Genomic DNA, 20,485 nt, shown 5'->3' on the forward strand with positions numbered 1-20,485 from the left:
AATGGTTGTACAACGTAATTTCAATCTCTTGTTTTCTGTTTAATATGTCTCTCTTGGAAAACAGGAATACAATACAACATTGAGCCAATGGACGAACAGGTATATTGTATATTTAAAATAATAATAATAATAATGCATCAGTAGTACTGACAACCATTCACTGTGCCTTTTGTATTTAGTTTTAAACAGCTTCTTAACTGAAAATTACATGTGACATTGCCCAATAACTTTTTTTTTCCCATTCCAGGACATTTATTTAAAATAAATTTTAATTACATGAAACAAGGAGACCAGTATACAGTCCAATCACTGCCATCTGTAATATGCATGTATGTCACACCCAAAGAAACACAGAAAACGTTTTATCTGCACTAGCTGTATGTAGTACAAAGACAAGATGCTGAGCTGAAAATAACCCCCACTAATTATAGTGGGGTTACATTTTTATTATGGAGGCAGTTTCTATTGTGGTTTTTAAACAAGGATTAAGACTGAGGAAGGATGGTAACCTGTCCATGGACACACTTCTGCTGAATCCTGCTGCACTGTATGCAGAGACACATTCCTATAACCTCCATATCTAATACTGTTAAAATATCCCAGCAATCCAACTGCACATCAGAGATCTGCTCATAAATAACAAATCATAAATACACCAACAATGATATGTACCCAGCAGAAGTAACAATTCTATATTGCATTTTTCAACTGCTCTAAACAAAAATAAAATAATAATAATAAAAATCTCCAGAAATTCAGGAAAATGTATTTGATTTTATTCCCCAACAAAGTACATGCTCCAAAAGAATGCATGTGACACTGCAATTTTTAGTTTTGTAGTAATGGTGTTTATTCAACCTGCAAAAATAAAAATAATAAATAAAATAGATTCTAAAAAAAAAAGAAATGTTTAGATATCCACTATTAAATTTAAATCAAGTTTTGCACACAAAAGCTTTAGAATGTTAAAATGGTATTGTCGATTTTCAAAGCACTATTTTTTTTTTTTTTTTAAAGACAGTCCTTAAAAACATTCCTTACAGTTTTGTAAATAGGGCCCATTGTGTGTAAAGCAAAACAATACCTAAACTAGAAAACCTTAAAAAACAAATAGATTTTAGGCATATTAATGTGTTGCACTGAAAACCACCATTTACACATTTTTTTTAGGTTGTTTTTTTTCATAATACAAAAAAATACTACTGTTATTGGTTTTTTTTTTTCCATCTGTTAGGTATGTTTTGTCCAAACACATCAGTATAAAACTCAAATCAAAGTTGCGGCTTTTAAAACATAATTTATTTATTTTACTTTACTTTCACAATATTACCTTCTGCTTTTTAATGCACAAGGCCACTGACAAAGTAACTGCTAGGGTCCACTACAATTCATTCTGAAAACTTGTAAATATTAATCCATGCTAAATTACTTCTTGCTTATCAAGGACGTCCATACATTTGCAGTGTTACTGCTTTTCAATACCCAGTCAAAAAAAAATTCCCTTCAGAAAACATTAATACTTGCTTTGATTTAAGTACTCGCTGCCCATCCTCCTCAGAAACTGCTAAAGTAACACATTACAAAAAGTGTACATTTGATTGTAATTCATCAAGGAGCAACCAGAATATGTTCTTTAGTAGTTTTGAATTGTGGCATAATTCTGATTGCAAACACATGGAAAATCACCCTTTTAAGCTGCCACCTAGTTGCAATGAAAGTCCGTGAGAAAGGAAAGGATAGACAGTCCAACACTGTTTGAAGATTTCTGAATGTCATCTTAATTAACTGTATGCCAAACCTTAAAAGTTCACACATTCATCTGTAGCAGCCAGAATGTGTAAAAATGGCTTTTACTGTACTTCTATGTTGAGTTATACTTCGTCAATCAGACATACATTTTCTAAGAATAACGTCTCTGTAGAATCATCCGTTTGGCTTGGGTATCCTCTGGTTAAGTGGTTAACCAATGTCACAAAACGTCCATATAGTAAGAGCTGGACGTACGAAGGAGACTCAACACAGTGACCCAAAGAATGCTTTTTTTATCCATGTGTTTGGCTTGATTCATGGTAGATCAGTAGAAAAAACAAGGATTTTAGTAAAAACTGTATAAAAAGGACAGGGCAATCAACTGCCGCTGGTCATCAGTAACACGATGTGGGCTTTGGCTAGTAATAAGGTTTACTTTACAACCAAACAACAAACAAATGTTACAAATAAAGAAGTATAAAATTCATACAAACTACTGAACAAATACATCCGCATAAAATATCATTATTTACAAAAAGAATAGCCTTTTTTCGTGCTTTATTAATATTGCAACCTGGGTCTCTCTCTTGAACATTCAAACAATATGAACAGAAATCCACAGGTGTGTCCTTTACAGTGGCCCAGAAGCTCAACTCTACATAGAGACTTAGCTGCAACCAGGGGACTGAAACAGGGCGGCAACATCGAAATAACTGCAGCCGAATCCAAAAACAGGCAGGTCCATTATTCAGAAAGTGTCTGCCGGAAGTTCCATTTTATGACCCGGAAGTAAAATCTTGTATTGGAAGTTCAATTTTATGCCATAAATGATGTGAATGCTGCCATATTTACGAGTCAGCGACATTGAATTGCAAAGAAAATATATTTTTTAAAAAGCAGAAAGACAAAATGCCTGTTTTTGGAAGTGTCTGCAGCTGTTTTGAAGTCACTACCCTTTTCTCTGATGTTGCCCCTGGTTGCAGCTACTTCTCTGCGCATATTTGCTACCTCTTTTCACTTCTGGGCCACCGTAGTCCTAAGTCCTAAGTACCTTTAAGTTATCACATTTTACTTACTAGCCATGACCTTGCTGTATTCATTGTAAACTGCTGTCCATTGTTTTGGTTTGCCAAAGATTGTTTGTCCATTTAATATTACAAATTTACAGTTATTGCTGTAAAACAGACAATGTTGATATTACATTTTTTGTACAGTACATGAAGCACAAAATAATAAATACGTTTAGAAACAACTGCAAATTCTAACTGGATCACAAATTGAAATAAAATGTTTGAATGATTACAGTATATTATAGTGCTCTAATCTCTGATGTGAAGAGAAGTAGTGCACTCTAAACACAATCCAAACATTATTATGTTCAAGACAACAATATGAAAAACAGGCAAGTACTACAGAAAATAAAACCTTCTGACTTTTATTGAAAAGCATCCCTGCAGGATTAAAAAAAACACAACAACATTTAGAACCACCAGTAAAGCTTTAAACCTACCCCCCCCCCCCCCTACATATTAACCCCTTGCAGTACTTCTGGACTTCACAAAATAATTCAAATTAGCTATTTGCTTTTAACTTCTTCTTCTACCAGCTTTCTAAATGTATGTCTCAGTTCTAGATTTTTGAAAGCTTTGTCTCCTTCTCCCAAATGCAGCTTTTCCTTACAAAAAAAAGTTTGGATTACACCATATTTGAGGATGATGTTATTTAGTTGATAGATGTGCCATTCTTGTCTGAGAATGCAATAAAGTAATTAATAATAAAATTGATTAACACCCTAAAGCACTTATAAAGTCTCAATGAAACCAACCTCCCCCACCCAACATGAAGATGGTGCAAAGAATAGAGATTGCACCCTATTAAAATCATGAAACTGTTCTAGGTTACAGCCTAAAACAGTATCATGTCAATTGTATTTAATACATTAAACATAAAAAAAACTTTGTGAACATCGCTCACTGGGTTAATAAAGAGCCTTCTGAAAAGCACACATATTGGTTTAATATTTTAAGAAATGTTTACATTGTAAAACTTTTGGTCACACAACACTATAAGCTTAATCACACAGAGAACGCAGGCGGTTGGCCTACCCACCCTACAGCATCAAAGTTACTTTTTTTTTTTTTTTTGACAAAAACCAAACTAGTGGTCACTAAATAGAAAAAAATAAAAATAAATGTGCTCAGTGACTAAACTCCCTCATCATGTTGACATAATAAACCCTTCAGCATACTGTACACAGCACAGGAAACTCGGACAACTGCAGCAGTGTAACTTTGGCAACGTAGTTCATCTCTTGATTGTTTAAGGAACATTAAAAAATAATAATTTCTCAGGTTAATTGTGATTCTCTGCTACCCAAACAAATTGAAGGTCTGGTCTTGTAAATAAACATCAGCAGCCTCCATGTCTGTCCTTCAGCATAAATAAAACATGGTGATTCTGGCATCTGCATGGAAAAAAACAAACAAAACAAAAACAGTCAGTGTTGACTTAATCTCCAATGTTAACAGTCTACCAGGGACCATAGATACAGCCTTGTAAAATATCAAAAGCACTGGAGTTCAGCCAGAGCTCGCCAGACTATTTGAAAAACATAATCTTTGACGTCCCTAATGTGATCATGCTACGCGGTCTCATTTTGTAGTGCTGTAAAAGGGTCAACCTTGCAAATTCATCTAAGTGCTCTATTGCTGTTTATGCATTTTTCTGCTTAGAATGGACTTGATTATAAAGTACACAGTGTAAATTTAAACAATTTCTGGTCCACTGGTGGTTTTTGTTGTATGTAACATACTTTAACTTTTAATAATTTAGGTTGCATTTAAGTAACATAAAAATCAAGAATTATTTTTTGAACAGCAGTATCCATATGAACAGTACAGAAGCCCTATCCATTGCTTTTATGCCAGGGATGCGTCATTGTAAAAGCTGTGAAATTTACTGCTAAAACAGAATGCACAGCCTTGTCCACTGGCTACCTATCTCTGTTTGCATTCAATTCCAGACCCTTGTTCATGCCTACCACTCTCTTCACCACACTGCCCCCTCCTACCTACACCCCCTCTCTGCTCCTCCACTACAGGTTGAATGGCCATGCCTCCCTTCTGCTCAAACATTCTGCCATGCCCGCTGCTCCCCTGTGGTGGAACCAGCTACCGGTGACCTTCAGGATAGCTCAGTCTCTCACTGCCTTCCACCGCCTCCTCAAGACCCCCCTATTTAGACTGTACTTGTAGATCTCTTGATCTACCCCTCTTACTATGTAGTGGACTTGCCTGACCTACACACCATGTTACTGGGTACTCAGCATGCACTATCCTTGCACTAGTAATGCCACTGTAGATATAACTTGTTGCATCCTATTTCAGATTGTATTTTAGTAGTATTATTTGCACCTTTTATAAACTATACTGTATTTAAATATATTTCTTGCATTGTAACCCTTTACTGCCCTGTAACGCCTTGGATAAAGGTGTCTGCCAAATAAATATATAATACATTTCAAAGCTTTTGCAAATAAATATATTCTCTTTTCCATGTGCCAGTCACGTTATCTAGTTTCTAATTCTGTCTGGCGTCTGTTTTTTAAAAAATCCTTAAAACTTATTTTCAAAAAGTTTTGGCTCACCAACATTCTGCCATATGCAATTCCAATATCCAGAATGGTATATAGAATGGTCAAATTCTATATAAATAAATAATAGCTTTTCCAGTTCTACTTTTTCACAGTTACTCAGTGTAATGGATGGAGATTTATGCCTATATATATATATACATATATATATATATATATATATATATATATATATATATATATATATATAATCAGTGGCTCTCAAAAGTACTCAACCCCCTTGGACTTTTCCACATTTTATTGTGTTACAACATGGAATCAAAATGGATTTAATTAGGAGTTTTGGCCACTGATCAACACAAAAAAAGTCCATAATGTCAAAGCGAAAAATAAAATCTACAAATTGTTCTGGGTATTTTGCAGTACTAACTATACAAAATTACTACTGTAATGTGTTTTGTACGGGAATGGGTAAGCTTAAACTATTTAATTTTTCTATAAATAAGTTTCAATGACGTAAGAAAAAACAGAAGCAAGTAAGACGACTGACAAATGAATAAGAAAATTAACAGTTAAAAGCCATTGTAATTCTACCTTTCATCAAAATAACTGGCAGCTCAAACACAACAGGTATAATAACATGATTATACAAAATTTTGTTTTTCTTTTTGAAGGGTTCAATAAAACAGCTGCTGTATATATGCAAACAACTGGCCCTTTAGTGACAGAAGTGACTGACATTAGGCAATACTTCCCTTATTGTAACAACTCACAGCTGATGTTTCTTTTTATGTTTAAACCACTGTTTTTAGTTTGATCTGCATGTATTTCACAGTATTCATGCTTAACATTTTCAAATGCTAATTACTTACAACATAATTATTTTATAAAGTACTGGTGTACAGTGCCTTGAAGTCTATTATTAGTGTAGTACACCTGTATACAATACGTAAGGCTACGATTTTGTCACGGAAATCGTGAATTTGATTAAAGTCCATAAAATCTTGGAAATGGATGTAAAAACACATTTGATTAGGCGTTGCCTTTATTTCCATCAAACATGCAATGTGTCATGCACTGAAAATACAAATCAGTGAGTATCTGTAAATTATTTGGTTGTGTATGCACGCAGCATTTACATGCAGCCTTGTAGATCAGCGAATGAGATTTGTAGTTGAGCAAAAGCAAGCATGTAAATGAATGGAGCTGAAGTTAGTGAGGTGAAATCGGGCGAAAAAATTGCAACAGAAGTGTGAGCAAAGTGGCAATTTTTACTGCCCTGTGGATTACAAACTAAAAAAGCAAGCTGGTGACCAACATATTTAAAGCGCTTTACATAAAAGGAAGCTAAAAGCCGTTGAATTTGCAGTAGAAAATACAGAAGAACAAATGCATTGGAGAACAGAAGTGTACCGACTTAGAGGCTTTCTTTACAACATGCCGTTTCAGAAGCATGGAAAACCCCAAGTAAGCTGTGTACTCTAAAGTAACATTTAAACTTGCCAGCAGTCAAAAGCAATAGTCTTCATATTATTGGTTTTGGTTTACCATTTAAAAGCTCTTATGTATGTTGATGTAGCTAAAACTACATTATTTGGTGACCTTTTGGTGAAGTTTTGTCTTTTTGGCGCACCTTGCCTGTGAAATGAACTAAAAATCAGTGTCAAAATTGCAGCCTTAACGATATGCATGTAGGCTGTTGCTTCAGCAAATAAAAATAAAAAGGAGAAAGAAGATGGAAACCAAATAACCTTTTACTGAAGACAGCTGATTCAAATCAGAAAACATGCAAAAAGTAGTTCACCTAGATTCCAAAACAATTCAGGGATATAATGACCTATAAAAATATAGCACACTGCAACAAGGTGGCATGTAGCAACACCGAATTCAGAAAGCTCCCACTTGATATATGTATTTTCAACACAAGGGAGCATATTGCACTGCAAGACTTTCATAATAAAACTAACTCTTTTTAATAATTTTTGGTGCTACTGTAAATATGAAAGAGTGAGGTATGGGGGCGCCCAGAATATACATTGCTGTGGGGGATTACCTGGTTACATGCTAATCATCTGATCTGGAGAGCCTTCGTCTGACATGTCGTGGAGGCTCCCAAGTGTCACTATCATCTGTTTCATCGTCATCGTCATCTAAACCACCCCCAGCACCATGACCTTCTCCTCCACCAACTGCCACTTGGTTTTCTTCCTGCAATTCCTCCTCTGGCTCCTCATTTTCCCCACTGTCATCAAACAGATCTGCACCCATGTCCTCTCGCCTCCGAATCTCTGCGAACCAGTCCCGGACCTGCTCGTAGCCCATGTTTGACTTTGCAACCAGTTCGTCCAGGTCTTGTTCATTTAGAAATTTATGCTTCAAATAATACTCTTTAAGGATGTCTTTTCCCGTCTTGAACTTCATCACCGGGGAGGACCTGCTCCAGCTAGCTGAACGCTTCATAGCCCTTGTTCTTCCTCTGGGCCTTCCTCGCCCCCTGCCTTTAGATCTTCCTCTTCCTCTCCTCCTGTATCCACTACCGTTAATAGCGCCGATGTTGCCGCTCTGGTAGTAATAATACCACTTCAAGTTGCTATTTTTCCAGGCATATCTCGTGTCCCCAAACCAACTGACGATGTAGGCCCTAGGCAGGCCACTTTCCTCGGAGAGCTTTTCATACTCCGCTGATGAGGGCCATTGTGTACGCACAAATGCACTCTTCAGGATATGTAGTTGCTCTGGGGTCTTCTTGCCAATCTTGTCCCTGCCAGACTTGGCTTTGCCACTGGAAGACGGAGTCTGTGTCTCCGTTTTGATAGCGACAGTAACTTTGGCCATTTCACTCTCCATCCGTTCGTGTTTTTTTTCCCCCGATTCTGGTGCCTTTCTCTTTTCCGTGAACCAAGCATCAATCTCTCGTCTGGTTAGCTTGGTCTCTGATCTCAGCCTATTCAGTTCATCGTCTGTGGGTGTCGTGCTGTTCTGAAAACTTTCCTCCAGCACCTGAAGCTGCTCGACTGTCTTTTCCTTGAACTTCTGTAGGGTAAAGTCAGGGAAAGGGTTCCAAGACTGTTTACGTGGCTCCCTGATGGGACCCGACATGGGGGACTCTGTAGTTTCGTCGCTTGAGTCGATCACTATGGTGGTGCTGTTGCTGCTGCTGCTGCTGTTGTTTTCATTGAAGACAGTAAGATGGTTGTTCTTTGAATTGCGCTGGTTGTACCTTGTGTCGCTGAACCACTTCTTGATCTCTCCCTTTGTGAGTCTGGTCAATCTCATGAGCCGGGCGATTTCCCCGTCGCTGGGGTGCTGTTGCTTCAGGTAGCTGGCCTTCATCTCGGCTAGCTGCTCCTTAGACTTTTTTGGACGTAGACCAAAGAAGTCAGGGCTAAGGGCAGAGTTTTCCTGGGGAGTCAGTGGAGGAGGTTGGACAGTGGGAGCACTTTTGGTTTCCATAATGGCTGGGGTCACCTGGGTGGCAGGTTTTGGCAGCTGTACTTGATTGTTGACACCAGCGACTGTCAGAGTGATTGGGGTGGTTACTGGCATGGGGTTTGCCCCACCAACTTGTGTCAGAACAAGGCCTGGCTGACCTACTATTTGGCACGTCTGAAGGATAGGCTGGAGACCATTTCTGGTGCCCGAGAGGTGTGCTGGAATGACTGTGATGGTCTGTGGCATGGTGTGCACTGTGCCATTAAAATGCTTTCTCCTGGCTTCATCCACCTCCTCTGGCGTCCAGCTGACTCCATGCTTAAGGCGCTGGGCGGAAAACCAGATCTTTATCTGCTCCTCTGTGTACTTGGTCTGGAATGACAGCCCCACAATCTCAGATAGTGTTGGGTAAGGGAATTTGTTGTAGGTGTTAACCAGCACAGTGTTGTTGTCCATACAGCCATTGTAGGTTGGAATACTGCTGACAGGGATCAAGACTTGAGTTCCAGAGCTTTGTTGGTTCTGCAGAGCAGACAGAACCTGGGCCAACCCTGCAGGGAGAACTGTGGCAGAACTGATTATTGTCTTGTTTAAATCCTGTGGTGGAGGGTTGATGATAACGCTTGGCTTTGCAGGTTCCTCTGGAGCCGATGGCACTGGCATTTCGACTGGACTGGGCATACTTAAGCTCACTGTCGATACAGCTGGTGTATCGACATTGGGCTTAAGAACAGCTGACGTAATAACAGCTGGCATATCAAGAGTGGGCATAACTGCAGCAGGTATATCGATAGCTGGCATATCGATATCTGGCGTATCGACAGCTGGCATCTCTTTAAGCTTTTGCTCACTTTCACTTTCTTCGTGGACTTCTAGGTCATCAGCAGCTTTAGGTGTCACAGCAATCCTCTTAGGCTCGGCTTTATTCTTCATTTTCATGATTGGCGTTTTGCTGAATGGAATTCCCACTGCATCTTTATCCTGCTGCACAAAATTGCCATCAAAGGTGAGGTCACTGACCGTCTGCTCAAAGATTGTCTGGTTGTTGCGTTTCACCATTGTCAGCATGAAATTGTCATCCTTGTTGTGGTATCGTAGGTTGTGGTCCGAGAGGGCATCATATCTTTTGGTCAGAAAGTTACACTCCACACAGACATAAGAAGAGTTCAAAACCACAGTTGGATGCTCAGAATCAACGTGAAATGTAAACATGTTGAGATCTGTCGTCTGAAAGCTGCAGTATTTACACTCGTAGCCTCCTTCAACCCTTTTGGAATCTATGTCTAATAGATTATCTGTTTCAGGCACGTCCTCCTCACTGGAAACACCCTCTGCAGCAACAGCAACCGGATTCTCGACAGGAACTTCAGTTTGTACCTCAAGCCCTTCCTCCATCTCCAGATCTGCGTACTGCTCCTCAGTTTGCATTGGGAGAACCATGCAAGGTGTTGTGGATTTTCTCTTGCTTGCCATTTTACGAGCACTGATGGAGATCAGGAAATATAATCTGAATTTTAATTTGTCTTCTGCAGTCTTCTCCTTTGCGTTTCACTTGTTCAGTTCACTGCTAATTCATTACAATTTTTCAACATCCATCACAGACACATGATTACAGCATCATAGTGCACATTTACCTGAAAAAAAAAAAAGAGTAAAATGTTATATTGGAGCAGACAGGTTTAACCAGGAGTTTAAAAAAAAAAAAAAAAAAATAGATAATATTTATCTCAACTTTTTTCTCTATTGATCAAGTACTTTTGACACTGGTAAATACAACATTACAATTTTGAATGCTCTCCATTTGTTTTCTGTAAGGATACAATAATGAAGCTTCCTAATGGCTTTGGAAGCCTTATCCAGTTCATTCACCTTTTTTAAAATTGTCTACCACCAAGCTCTACTTCTTTCCTAAAGGGAAAACATTTGCCAAAACCTAGAAAGACATTTGTAATTGCTATGTGCAGTAGTATTGGGACGATAATGGAATTTCTCTATCACGATTATCATCTGAAAAATTAACTCATTTTGGTGTTTTGAAACTTTAAAATTCCAGTAGTAATGCTTTATTTTAAACAAAAACATATACACACACATATATATGTTTTGACTATATATATATATATATATATATATATATATATATATATATCTTTCTTTTTTTTTTCCCTCAGTGCTGATGTAATGGTGTTCTATATATTGTGACATCATTTTTACTTATATTCTTAAATCTGTATTAATTCTAATTAACATTATTTTATATAAACTTATATTTATATTATCATGCAATGCTGGCTCTGAGGATCAGCCTTGATTTGGCCTCCCCAGCGCATCAGCATGCACAACTTTTGAATTAATTTTGTTTATTTATTTATTTAAACGTTATATATTTATTGGAGTTAATTAGTTCATTCTTTTCTGTTGAGTCCCACTGGCATAATCGTGTTCAGTCTATTTATCCATTTACTTTCTTTTATTCTACTAGATGTCGCATTGTCTAATTTTAGCTGTTCTAATACTACAGACTATCATTTATGTCATGTCCTTGACTGGTGAAGTGTACTATAGGTTTATTCATTTTTTTTATTTCTAAATTAATGAAAGGTGGTTCTGAAATCTTTTATATAAAGTTGTTCCAGTCTCTCCAACATTTTTCACAGGCTATTCCATAAACAACATTGCTATTTTTACAGTAGGTATTCGTTTTTAGTGGATATGTGTTGTTCTTATGTTTGATTATAATTTTACTTTTGCCCATGTATTTACACACTTTACATGTACTAGTGCAAGTATTTATAGAACTTATTCTGTCAATTATTCTAATGTTTACTGTGAACAAAAATATGACCTAAATTAGCTTATCTTTTGAATGCTACAACTCGAGCCTTAAGAAATACTCAAGCAGCTTCTTGAAGGATCCCAGGGTGTCGGCTTCAACAACATTACTGGGGAGTTGGTTCCAGACCCTCACAATTCTGTGTAATAAAGTGCTTCCTATTTTCTGATCTGAATGCCCCTTTATCTAATCTCCATTTGTGACCCCTGGTCCTTGTTTCTTTTTTCAGGTCGAAAAAGTCCCCTGGGTTGACATTGTCAATACCTTTTAGAATTTTGAATGCTTGAATCAGATCACCCCATAGTCTTCTTTGTTCAAGACTGAACAGATTCAGTTCTTTGAGCCTGTCTGCATACGACATGCCTTTTAAACCCGGGATAATTCTGGTCGCTCTTCTTTGCACTCTTTCTAGAGCAGCAATATCCTTTTTGTAAAGAGGTGGCCAGAACTGAACACAATATTCTAGATGAGGTCTTACTAATGTATTGTAAAGTTTTAACATTACTTCCCTTGATATGAATTCAACACTTTTCACAATATATCCGAGCATCCTGTTGGCCTTTTTTAGTCTTCATGTTTGCGCTTAGTTTGATCTTAAAACCAGTTGGAACTACTGCATTATCTATACAATTATCTATAAAGTTTTTATGAGAACTATACTTAGCTCTCTGTGCCGTCAGTCTCTTAAAAGTTTATTATCGGCCTGTCTCGGCCTCCTGGATTGGTATAGTACTCCAGTCCACCTCTCACTTCCTCCATTCATTTCCTTTGTAGGATGATATTATGTACAAAACACAATAATATATTTTAGCTCAAATTGCCAGCTGCCCAACGTTTCGATATGTTGTACATATCTTTCTCAAGGGAGCATGTGTTTGAATCAAAATACTGGAGGTATTTATAGGTTTTTGACGGTATGAAAACTACTTGTTATATTTTAGCTCAAAGAGCCAGGTGTCCAACGTTTCGAAATGTTGTATATATCTTTCTCAAGGGAGCATGTGTTTGAATCAAAACATTGGAGGTATTTATAGGTTTTTGACGGCATGACAACTACTTGTTATTGTTTATATTCAAATCCATGATTTATTCTTACACGATGTAATGGTGTTCTATATATTGTGACATCATTTTTACTTCTATCTTTAAATCTGTATTAATTCTAATTAACTCGAGTAGGTTTAACTAATGGGAGAGATCTTTTTTTTTTTTCTATTCGCTCCTTAGACTAGCGTACAAACTCTAGCGAATAATGCTACAGTGGGGTGTAATGCTTTGTAATGCTACAGTGGGGTGCCATAGTTACAAGACGGTGCTATTTGTGTTCTGCCTTATAAACGAGTATAAAAGGGCCACAACCCTACCGTTTTATAACCGATTCCACACTATAACTAGGGCTGTTCTTCCACGTGATCACTCTAAATATGTTTTGCATAAGTCAAGGGCAGACCAACTTCCTGCGTTGTTGTGTATCTCCTTCGCATTGCCTTTTTTCAGGTCTTCTAGGGCTCTATGGAATCCGTTTTAATGAGAGAACGGACCGAATTACAGAATCAAAAGAATATTAACACGGAATTAAATGCTGTACAAAAAAAATGCATTTGGCAGTAGAGCATTAAGCTTGAGATTTACATATTTGAAGGGAAAATGTGAAACTAATGGTCAGTACAGGCAGTGGCGTAACTTTGGTTTCTGTAGCTGGGTTATAAATGAGACGGGGTATTCTGTAAGGGATAAACAACGAGAAGGGCTGAATCAGTGAAAATAATTAATTAATTCAGAATAAACAGAAACCTTTTTAAGGACTTAATTGGACAACGTTGCAGACTATTTAACGTCTATATTACACAAAGTACTCCTCACACAGACTGCTATTACAGCAGTCACTTTGAACAATATTATCCCAATGTTCAAACAGAGAAGATTTATGGTAGTGAAACCATGGGCATAGCAGTAATATAGAATTGATCAAGTTCAAAACTAAAAGTTATGAAACACGCCAATCTGTTTGCCTTGGGAGCACCCCACACTGAACAAAAAAAATAAAAATAAAATACAACCCGTTTTTAAAGTTAACAATACTATTTTTCAATACAATTAGATTAAACAATACTTAATCCAATGAAGACGAACGCAAACCAAATGGAAAAAGAAGAAGCATGTAGGTTTACGGTTTTGTGTTGTTCACCTTGCCCTTGGTGTGCATAAGTTCATTTAAATTAACCTAATTACATTTTTTTTTTAAACTGTAAAAACTGAAATTAGAAAAAAAAAGGGAATCAGAACAAAATAACACGAATTCCATAGGGCCCTAGTCTTAGTACTGTACATTATTTCAGTAAAGTGAATAGCCTGTGTGATTAAGGCACCTCACGGCTCCATTCACAGTAAAACACTCTAACACATTGGAAAAGAAAAACATGTAACTACTATTTATTTATTTATAAAAAGAAACGGCGAATAAGATGTCTGTTACAAAGTACGTACACATTTTTATTTGTCCATATTTTATTGTGTGTTCAACAGGACATCTGCAATTACAGAACAGCTTTTAATTATTCAAACGAGCTGAACCGAGAAGCCGTGAAAGAGAGGGACGCTGGGAAATGAAGTCTTTATTTTTTCATGTGAATGCGCAAGCGCCGTTGTGAAGGGGAGGGATGCTGAGAACTAGTATTGTATCAGCCAACGGCTTTGATTTTTAATGAAAAAAAAATTAAGGTTTTTGGTTCTGGACATGTTTTGTTTCCTGCCAACAATATACAAGTGAATGAAACTAAAAATGTAGTCTTGTCACTGTGTTTTAAGTTTAATTTAAATAGAGTTGTTTTTTCGATGTTGGATACACACACCTTTTATGAAGCTTCTGGAGAAATGGTACGTTGTAAAATCGACTATGAATGTTTTTTTTTTTATGCTATTAAAATAGATTACATTTTAGTGCTAATTTACAGTCCTCCTTTATACTTTTATGTTTACCATTGTTTGTCTTTAAGTGGATCTATAAGGTACGCGCTTTGAATAACAAACCGAGGTTAAAATAGGACTTAAAATATTGGAAGTAAAATTTAAAATATGAAATGAGTGAAACATTAAATTTATGGCCGTTTAAACGGTTAAACGACCGGATTAACAGTGGGTTTAAACGTGTAGTCAATTAAACGTAGATTTACAGCCCTAACTATAACGATGTGCATTATAACAGGTGAGCACTGTATCTATATCTATCTATCTATCTATCTATACACACACACATAGATGTAGTTTCAGACATACTTATTGACACCCTGTATTCACTACTGTATTAAGTGTAATAAATATTGTTTGTTAAACTATACTTATTAGTCAATTAAATATCTCCGTGGTGGCTGGCGTGGTCGGGGCTGCCAGCAGTTTAAGGGTAATTCCAAATATTCCCCCCTTTTAAAACACAACTTAAAACGGGGAGGTACCGATTAAAAACTTGTAATTACAAGATGAGATTCCCTGCTTTTACATTCATCTTCAATCTATGTTTTGTTTTCAGTACCAATCACTGATAATGGGAAAAGCGTCTTCCGATAATCTGAAATATTTAACTTCTCCTTGCATTTAAGGATGGTAATTGCTGGCCAGGGCTGCTGTTAGTTTGCTCTACATGAAACAAGCTATGTGATTAATTTAATCTACATTATTATGTAATACAGTATGTATGCATGTATATATGCAATATATGTATGTATATATGTATATGTATGTATGTATGTATATATGCAAAATATTAGAAAGTAATAAACTCTAAGGTATACAGTATTTAATTAGACCATAAAGTTATCAATTTTATAACACAAAAATAAGTTGGGAGGACAGTGCAGAATTTTAAGTATAACTATAACCAAGGTACATTATCAGAGAGAGGCTTTTACTTGCAGAGAAAACGAGTCTCTACTAACCTAAGCCTAGTACAGATTTTTAGAAGCCCTTTTTACAAACATCTCTTCAGATAGGTACAACCAATTTTAGACATAATAATAATGGAATAATGGAAAATACATGGATAAATATCTTGGGTCATACTGGCCTGAGACATTGTTTGTTTACCAAATAATTTCTAAAAAAACTAAAACATCAACGAGTTTATTTTCTGTTTATAAGTAAATCAGTTCCAGAAAAATCCTTAGCAGCCAGGGGTACCATACAAAACTGGACAATGTGTATTCACTTTAATTATTTGCTAAGAGATAACTACTAGTGCTTAATAAATTTAAATTAAATTAGGCCTTAATAAAAATTTTGGTGCACATTTTATTTCATATACAGCGACAGGACAAAGCGACGCGAGAAAATCAGTAAAACCTATGATTTTCAATAGCGCCCTTCACACCAAAGACAACACGACACGACAAGCGACACAAATTCCAACCTGAGCGATGAAAAGAAAAAATTGAACCTGGTCCTATTTTTGCAAATTCGTCGAGCGACAACTACACAACTGAGCAATTAGAGAACAGCTTCATGTCATGTGGTTTGAAGTCAAGCTCTGTTTTTCTCAAAACATCGTTGCTCACTGCTGGTTTGGATACTCCCATTTGACTGCAGTGACTTATAAATTATTTGATTGCGTCACTCGCGTCCAGTCTGGATGCAGCTTAAGAGTTTAAGGTGTTTTGTGTGTGTTAATAAAATGTTTTTAAAACATACTTTTCATGTATTTTCCTTGAGAAACTATATAAAATAGGTAGTGAAAGAAAAAAAAATTAAAATCAATGATTAAAAAAAAAAAAAAAAAAAAACTATTTATTTAAATTGACGATTTAAATCAGCCAACCGTGTTTTCACTTACACACGTCCTATGGCATTCTGGGTCAAGGTAGCGGATGAAAGAATGTCAGTCAATAGGGGAAGCAGTTGGTTGGTTACTGACAGGAAAGGCAGTCTGGAGCGTTACAGATAATTTCAGGTGAAATGACCAAGTTCAAAACTATTTGAAAGCGTGGCCTGTAAAACAAAGAGTTATTTAACCTTGTGTAGCAGATACCATGTTTTTAAAAATAAACAAATGAAACGCTGGTTTCAACACATTTCAGACTTGTATAGTGAATGGATGTGCACGGTGAAGAAAATGGATTTTAGCTACAATCACTAACAATGATGAAGTGGGCAACTCTCTCTGAAATTATATCTGGTTCCTCTATTAAAGATTTGCACGCAGTGGCTACAAATATAACAACCTACTAGCTGCAGATTCTGCCAACTACATTTAAATAAATACATTTATACAACTACCGGAAAACATCTGGGTGTGAGAACTTCAATTTTCGGTCAGTAATCAGATACAGAAACAATAAGCACTGGTGTGTTAATGTTAGGCCACTTTGTGTTTAATTAGGCATCCTAAACAACTTCTAAAAAGTCTCATGCATTTTACCATTGGTGACTATGTGTTCTTTTCACTATTTTAAATTAACTGCATGTGTGGCCTACTAAAGTCATCTATAAAATACTAATTTGCTTATTTTCCAAGATTTTCAGTTACAGTGGTTTCATTTCATATGCACAACAAATAAAAACAACACAAGCAATGGGGTGTTCTAATACACGTGCACACTACTGTAGTAGTACAATAACATTAATGCATGGTCACACCTTTGAGATACTGAAGTGTTGTATATGAAATATTAAACTGTAATTGCCCATCTGGAACGCCCCAAACGAGTTGTTCTTTCATTAACTTTCCACAAAGTGTGTGAAGGAAGCGATACCGTATATTAAACAATCACACACAGCAGCATCAACCCAAAAGGTCAATAATAAGGTAGTTTTGTAGTATTTTATTGATTTCTTTAAAATCAACCATATACACTCACAAATGTCATGTTACATCGGTCACGTTAAGTACCGTAAATGGAGCACCCTATTCTCACTACATACAAGTCCCCAAATTTCTTAAGAAAAAGGCATACCGAGAAACAAATCCATATATCACGGTTTGAAGAATCCTGATATACGAATAACAGAAATGTACTGTGAACTACGATGTATGTGCTGATTGTAGCTTGGAAAAAAATAAACAACACACACACAAAACGCTAAAGGTTACTACCCAATTCCTCATTAGTCCACACCATTATTATTAACATCAAAACAACCCTTGCTCTTCCATTATTAACATTAGTAACAATACCAGAAACTACTAAAACAGTGTTAAAATGGCAGGGTAAGTGGTCTAGGTCCTCCAAGAAACAAAACAAAAACATAGAAACAGGCGACTAGATCAGACTCGGTGCTCATTTGTTTCCGTCTGAAGATATTACTCAACGCGATTAATCCATGATTAAAACAAAGGTCAAACATTCACTCCTGACTGAGCCTTGTGCTAGCTGTGTTTGACGGCAGCGATGAATTGCCCTCTAGGGTGACATATAGCAACATTTCAAGACTTGGATACGTACCAGCATAAGCGCTCATTCAGAGTCCCCACGCGCTTGAGTGGGCTCCCCTCCTCTGCGCTGCACCCACTGTACCCCGCGCTCGCTCGCTGGCTCCCTCCCTCACTGTTTGTTGTAATTCAGGTTAGATTGCAGCAGTCGCAGCGCAAGCAAGTAAGCAGAAAAGGATGCACAATAAAACATTCACTTCGTTTTTCTACCTGTGCCGTATTTATCCACACTTTGAATAAACTCGTCCTGCCCGCCTTTTCGGCTTTGGTAAACCGGTTATTTGATGAATGTATAGGGAAAAAATAAAGACCCCCATGTCGTTTAGTTTGTTTAAATTCTTAAATGTAGTTCTTTTTTTTTGTTATCCCGCCTGGCGTCACCAGCGACGAATCACGCCCAGCCGTCATCAGAAAGCGATCACCCAGTCCTTTCTTTTGCTTGACTGTACGTGTTTATTGCTGCGACTGTGCTGTGTGGAAGTAAAGGTTTACACCAGGCGTCGCTGTAGTGTGGGCACCGGAGGAAGCAGCTCCTTTCTGATTAAACTTTCAAAAGTATTTAGGCCTACATATAATTATATATAATATTTGTATGCATAATTATTGATTATTTAAAACAACTATCCTCTAGTTGTTGTCTAATAGATGGCATTCATTTGGGCACGTTTTCTCATTTTTTAAAATTAAGTGACAGCACTAGGGACATTTGTAGGTGGGCCACTGTTTAAATACCATTTACAGCCATTTTGTACACATGACCATATCAAGAGCATCTTCAGTCGAATTGATCTTGTAGCTGCAAGTTATACTAGAAGCCAGCACAGGTAAAGAAATACCTGGATTCTCACCAGTGGAGGCAATGCCTCCTCAAAATGTCATAGTGATTCTCTCATATATATATATATATATATATATGAAACAATTGTTGTCTAAAATGACATTTTTTACCTAAACCCTAGTCAGCATTCCTGTAGTAACAGCAATTCTGGCTGCTGAGAGGAGACCAGATACATTTCTCCCTCCCACAGAGACTAGCTTCTGTTATAAACTCCTATCTGCTATTATGTATTAACCACAGTCCTAGCAGTGACCTTATCTGAGCACGTTTTAGTTGGGGGAGCAGTGCTGTATTTTTAAGATTAGTTATCTATTGGACAGTAAACACTAAACAAAGACACAATTCCCACCCCCCATTTTTTAAAATTGTTATTATCTATCAAGACCAGCGAATAATTACTTTGCATTGACGAAAGCAACAGCCCTGTACCTGCAACTGCCGAGTAAGACTGGCTCTCAGATAGCATCTTTCAATAACAAACTGAGACACTGACAGTTCCGTAACACTGCTCTGTTAAGATGTCTAGCACTGTTCAGATAAACCATAATAAAGCAACTCTGACAAGTACAAAAAGCTATTTGTTTAATAGTTTTTTTTTTCTCTCTCTCCAATTATGCATGTGAAATAATGAAAATAATGAGAAAATGTGTTTTCTACATTATAACTGTAAGAACAGTTTAAAAACACAATATATTTAAAACACAGCTGTTATACCATATTATTAGGGATTGATTGTCTTGTGCAGGAATTGTTAAAGGTAAAATGGAGAATGTACGTTGTTGAGTGGCTGATGAAGACTCCGTTTGCCGTGCTAGATTACACGGAAAAACTTTGTATAAAATCTGCAGGGAGGCCACTTTCAAAAATTGAAAATTTAAATTAAAATGGAATTAAAATGCATTAAAAGAGTTTTTTTTTTTCATTTCTCTACACATCCTACCCCACAACTTCCAAGTGAAAAAAATATTCTAGAAATTTGCAGAAAATTAATAAAAAATAAAAACTGAAATAGCTTGGTTGGATAAGTGTCCACCCCCCTTGTAATATGAACCCTAAATTAGCTCAGGTGTAACCAATCGCCTTCAAAATCACACACCAAGTTAAGTGGCCTCCACCTGTGTTAAATTGTAGTGATTCACATGATTTCAGGATAAATTCAGCAGTTCCTGTAGGTTCCCTCTGCTGGGTAGTGCATTTCAAAGCAAAGACTCAACCATGAGCTCCAAGGTGCTTTCAAAAGAACTTTGGGACAAAGTTGTTGAAAGGCACAGATCGGGGGATGGGTATAAAAAAAAATATCAAAGGCCTTGACTATCCCTTGGAGCAGTCAAGACAATTATTAAGAAGTGGAAGGTGTATGGCACCACCATCAGGCCGTCCCTCCAAACTGGATGACCGAGCAAGAAAGAGACTATGGCCAAGACTGGTCAAAGTGTGCATGTGACAATATCCCAAGCACTTCACAAATCTGGCCTGTATGGTAGGGTGGCAAGAAGGAAGCCATTACTCAAGAAAGCCCACCTTGAATCCTGGCCTAAATGCAAAGCATTATGTATGGCACAAACCCAAAACAGTGCATCACCCAAAGAACACCATCCCTACTGTGAAGCATGGTGATGGCAG

The 20,485-nt window shown here is 37.0% G+C and overlaps 1 protein-coding gene across 3 annotated transcripts; it reads right to left on the minus strand.

The window, feature by feature from the left end:
• Positions 1-228: 228 nt before the first annotated feature.
• Positions 229-18,533, minus strand: LOC117435431 (zinc fingers and homeoboxes protein 1-like). Of its 3 annotated transcripts, XM_034058578.3 has the most exons (4): positions 18,038-18,533; positions 16,429-16,583; positions 7,395-10,407; positions 229-4,213 (listed from the first exon to the last, which is right to left on the minus strand). In XM_034058578.3, exon 3 carries the CDS (start codon positions 10,244-10,246, stop codon positions 7,406-7,408), a length of 2,841 nt encoding a protein of 946 aa, XP_033914469.2. In that variant the 5' UTR covers positions 10,247-10,407; positions 16,429-16,583; positions 18,038-18,533; the 3' UTR covers positions 229-4,213; positions 7,395-7,405. The 3 variants fall into 3 exon arrangements, with proteins under 3 accessions (XP_033914469.2, XP_033914470.2, XP_033914468.2); XM_034058579.3 differs by lacking the exon at positions 16,429-16,583 and having other exon boundaries at positions 18,235-18,533; XM_034058577.3 differs by lacking the exon at positions 16,429-16,583.
• Positions 18,534-20,485: the final 1,952 nt, after the last annotated feature.

Source organism: Acipenser ruthenus, chromosome 3, assembly GCF_902713425.1.
Source record: "Acipenser ruthenus chromosome 3, fAciRut3.2 maternal haplotype, whole genome shotgun sequence".
NCBI lineage: Eukaryota > Metazoa > Chordata > Actinopteri > Acipenseriformes > Acipenseridae > Acipenser > Acipenser ruthenus.

Coding starts and splice junctions, on each gene's coding strand:
- LOC117435431 (XM_034058579.3), bottom strand. CDS start 10,246: ATGGCAAGCAAGAGAAAATCCACAACACCTTGCATGGTTCTCCCAATG.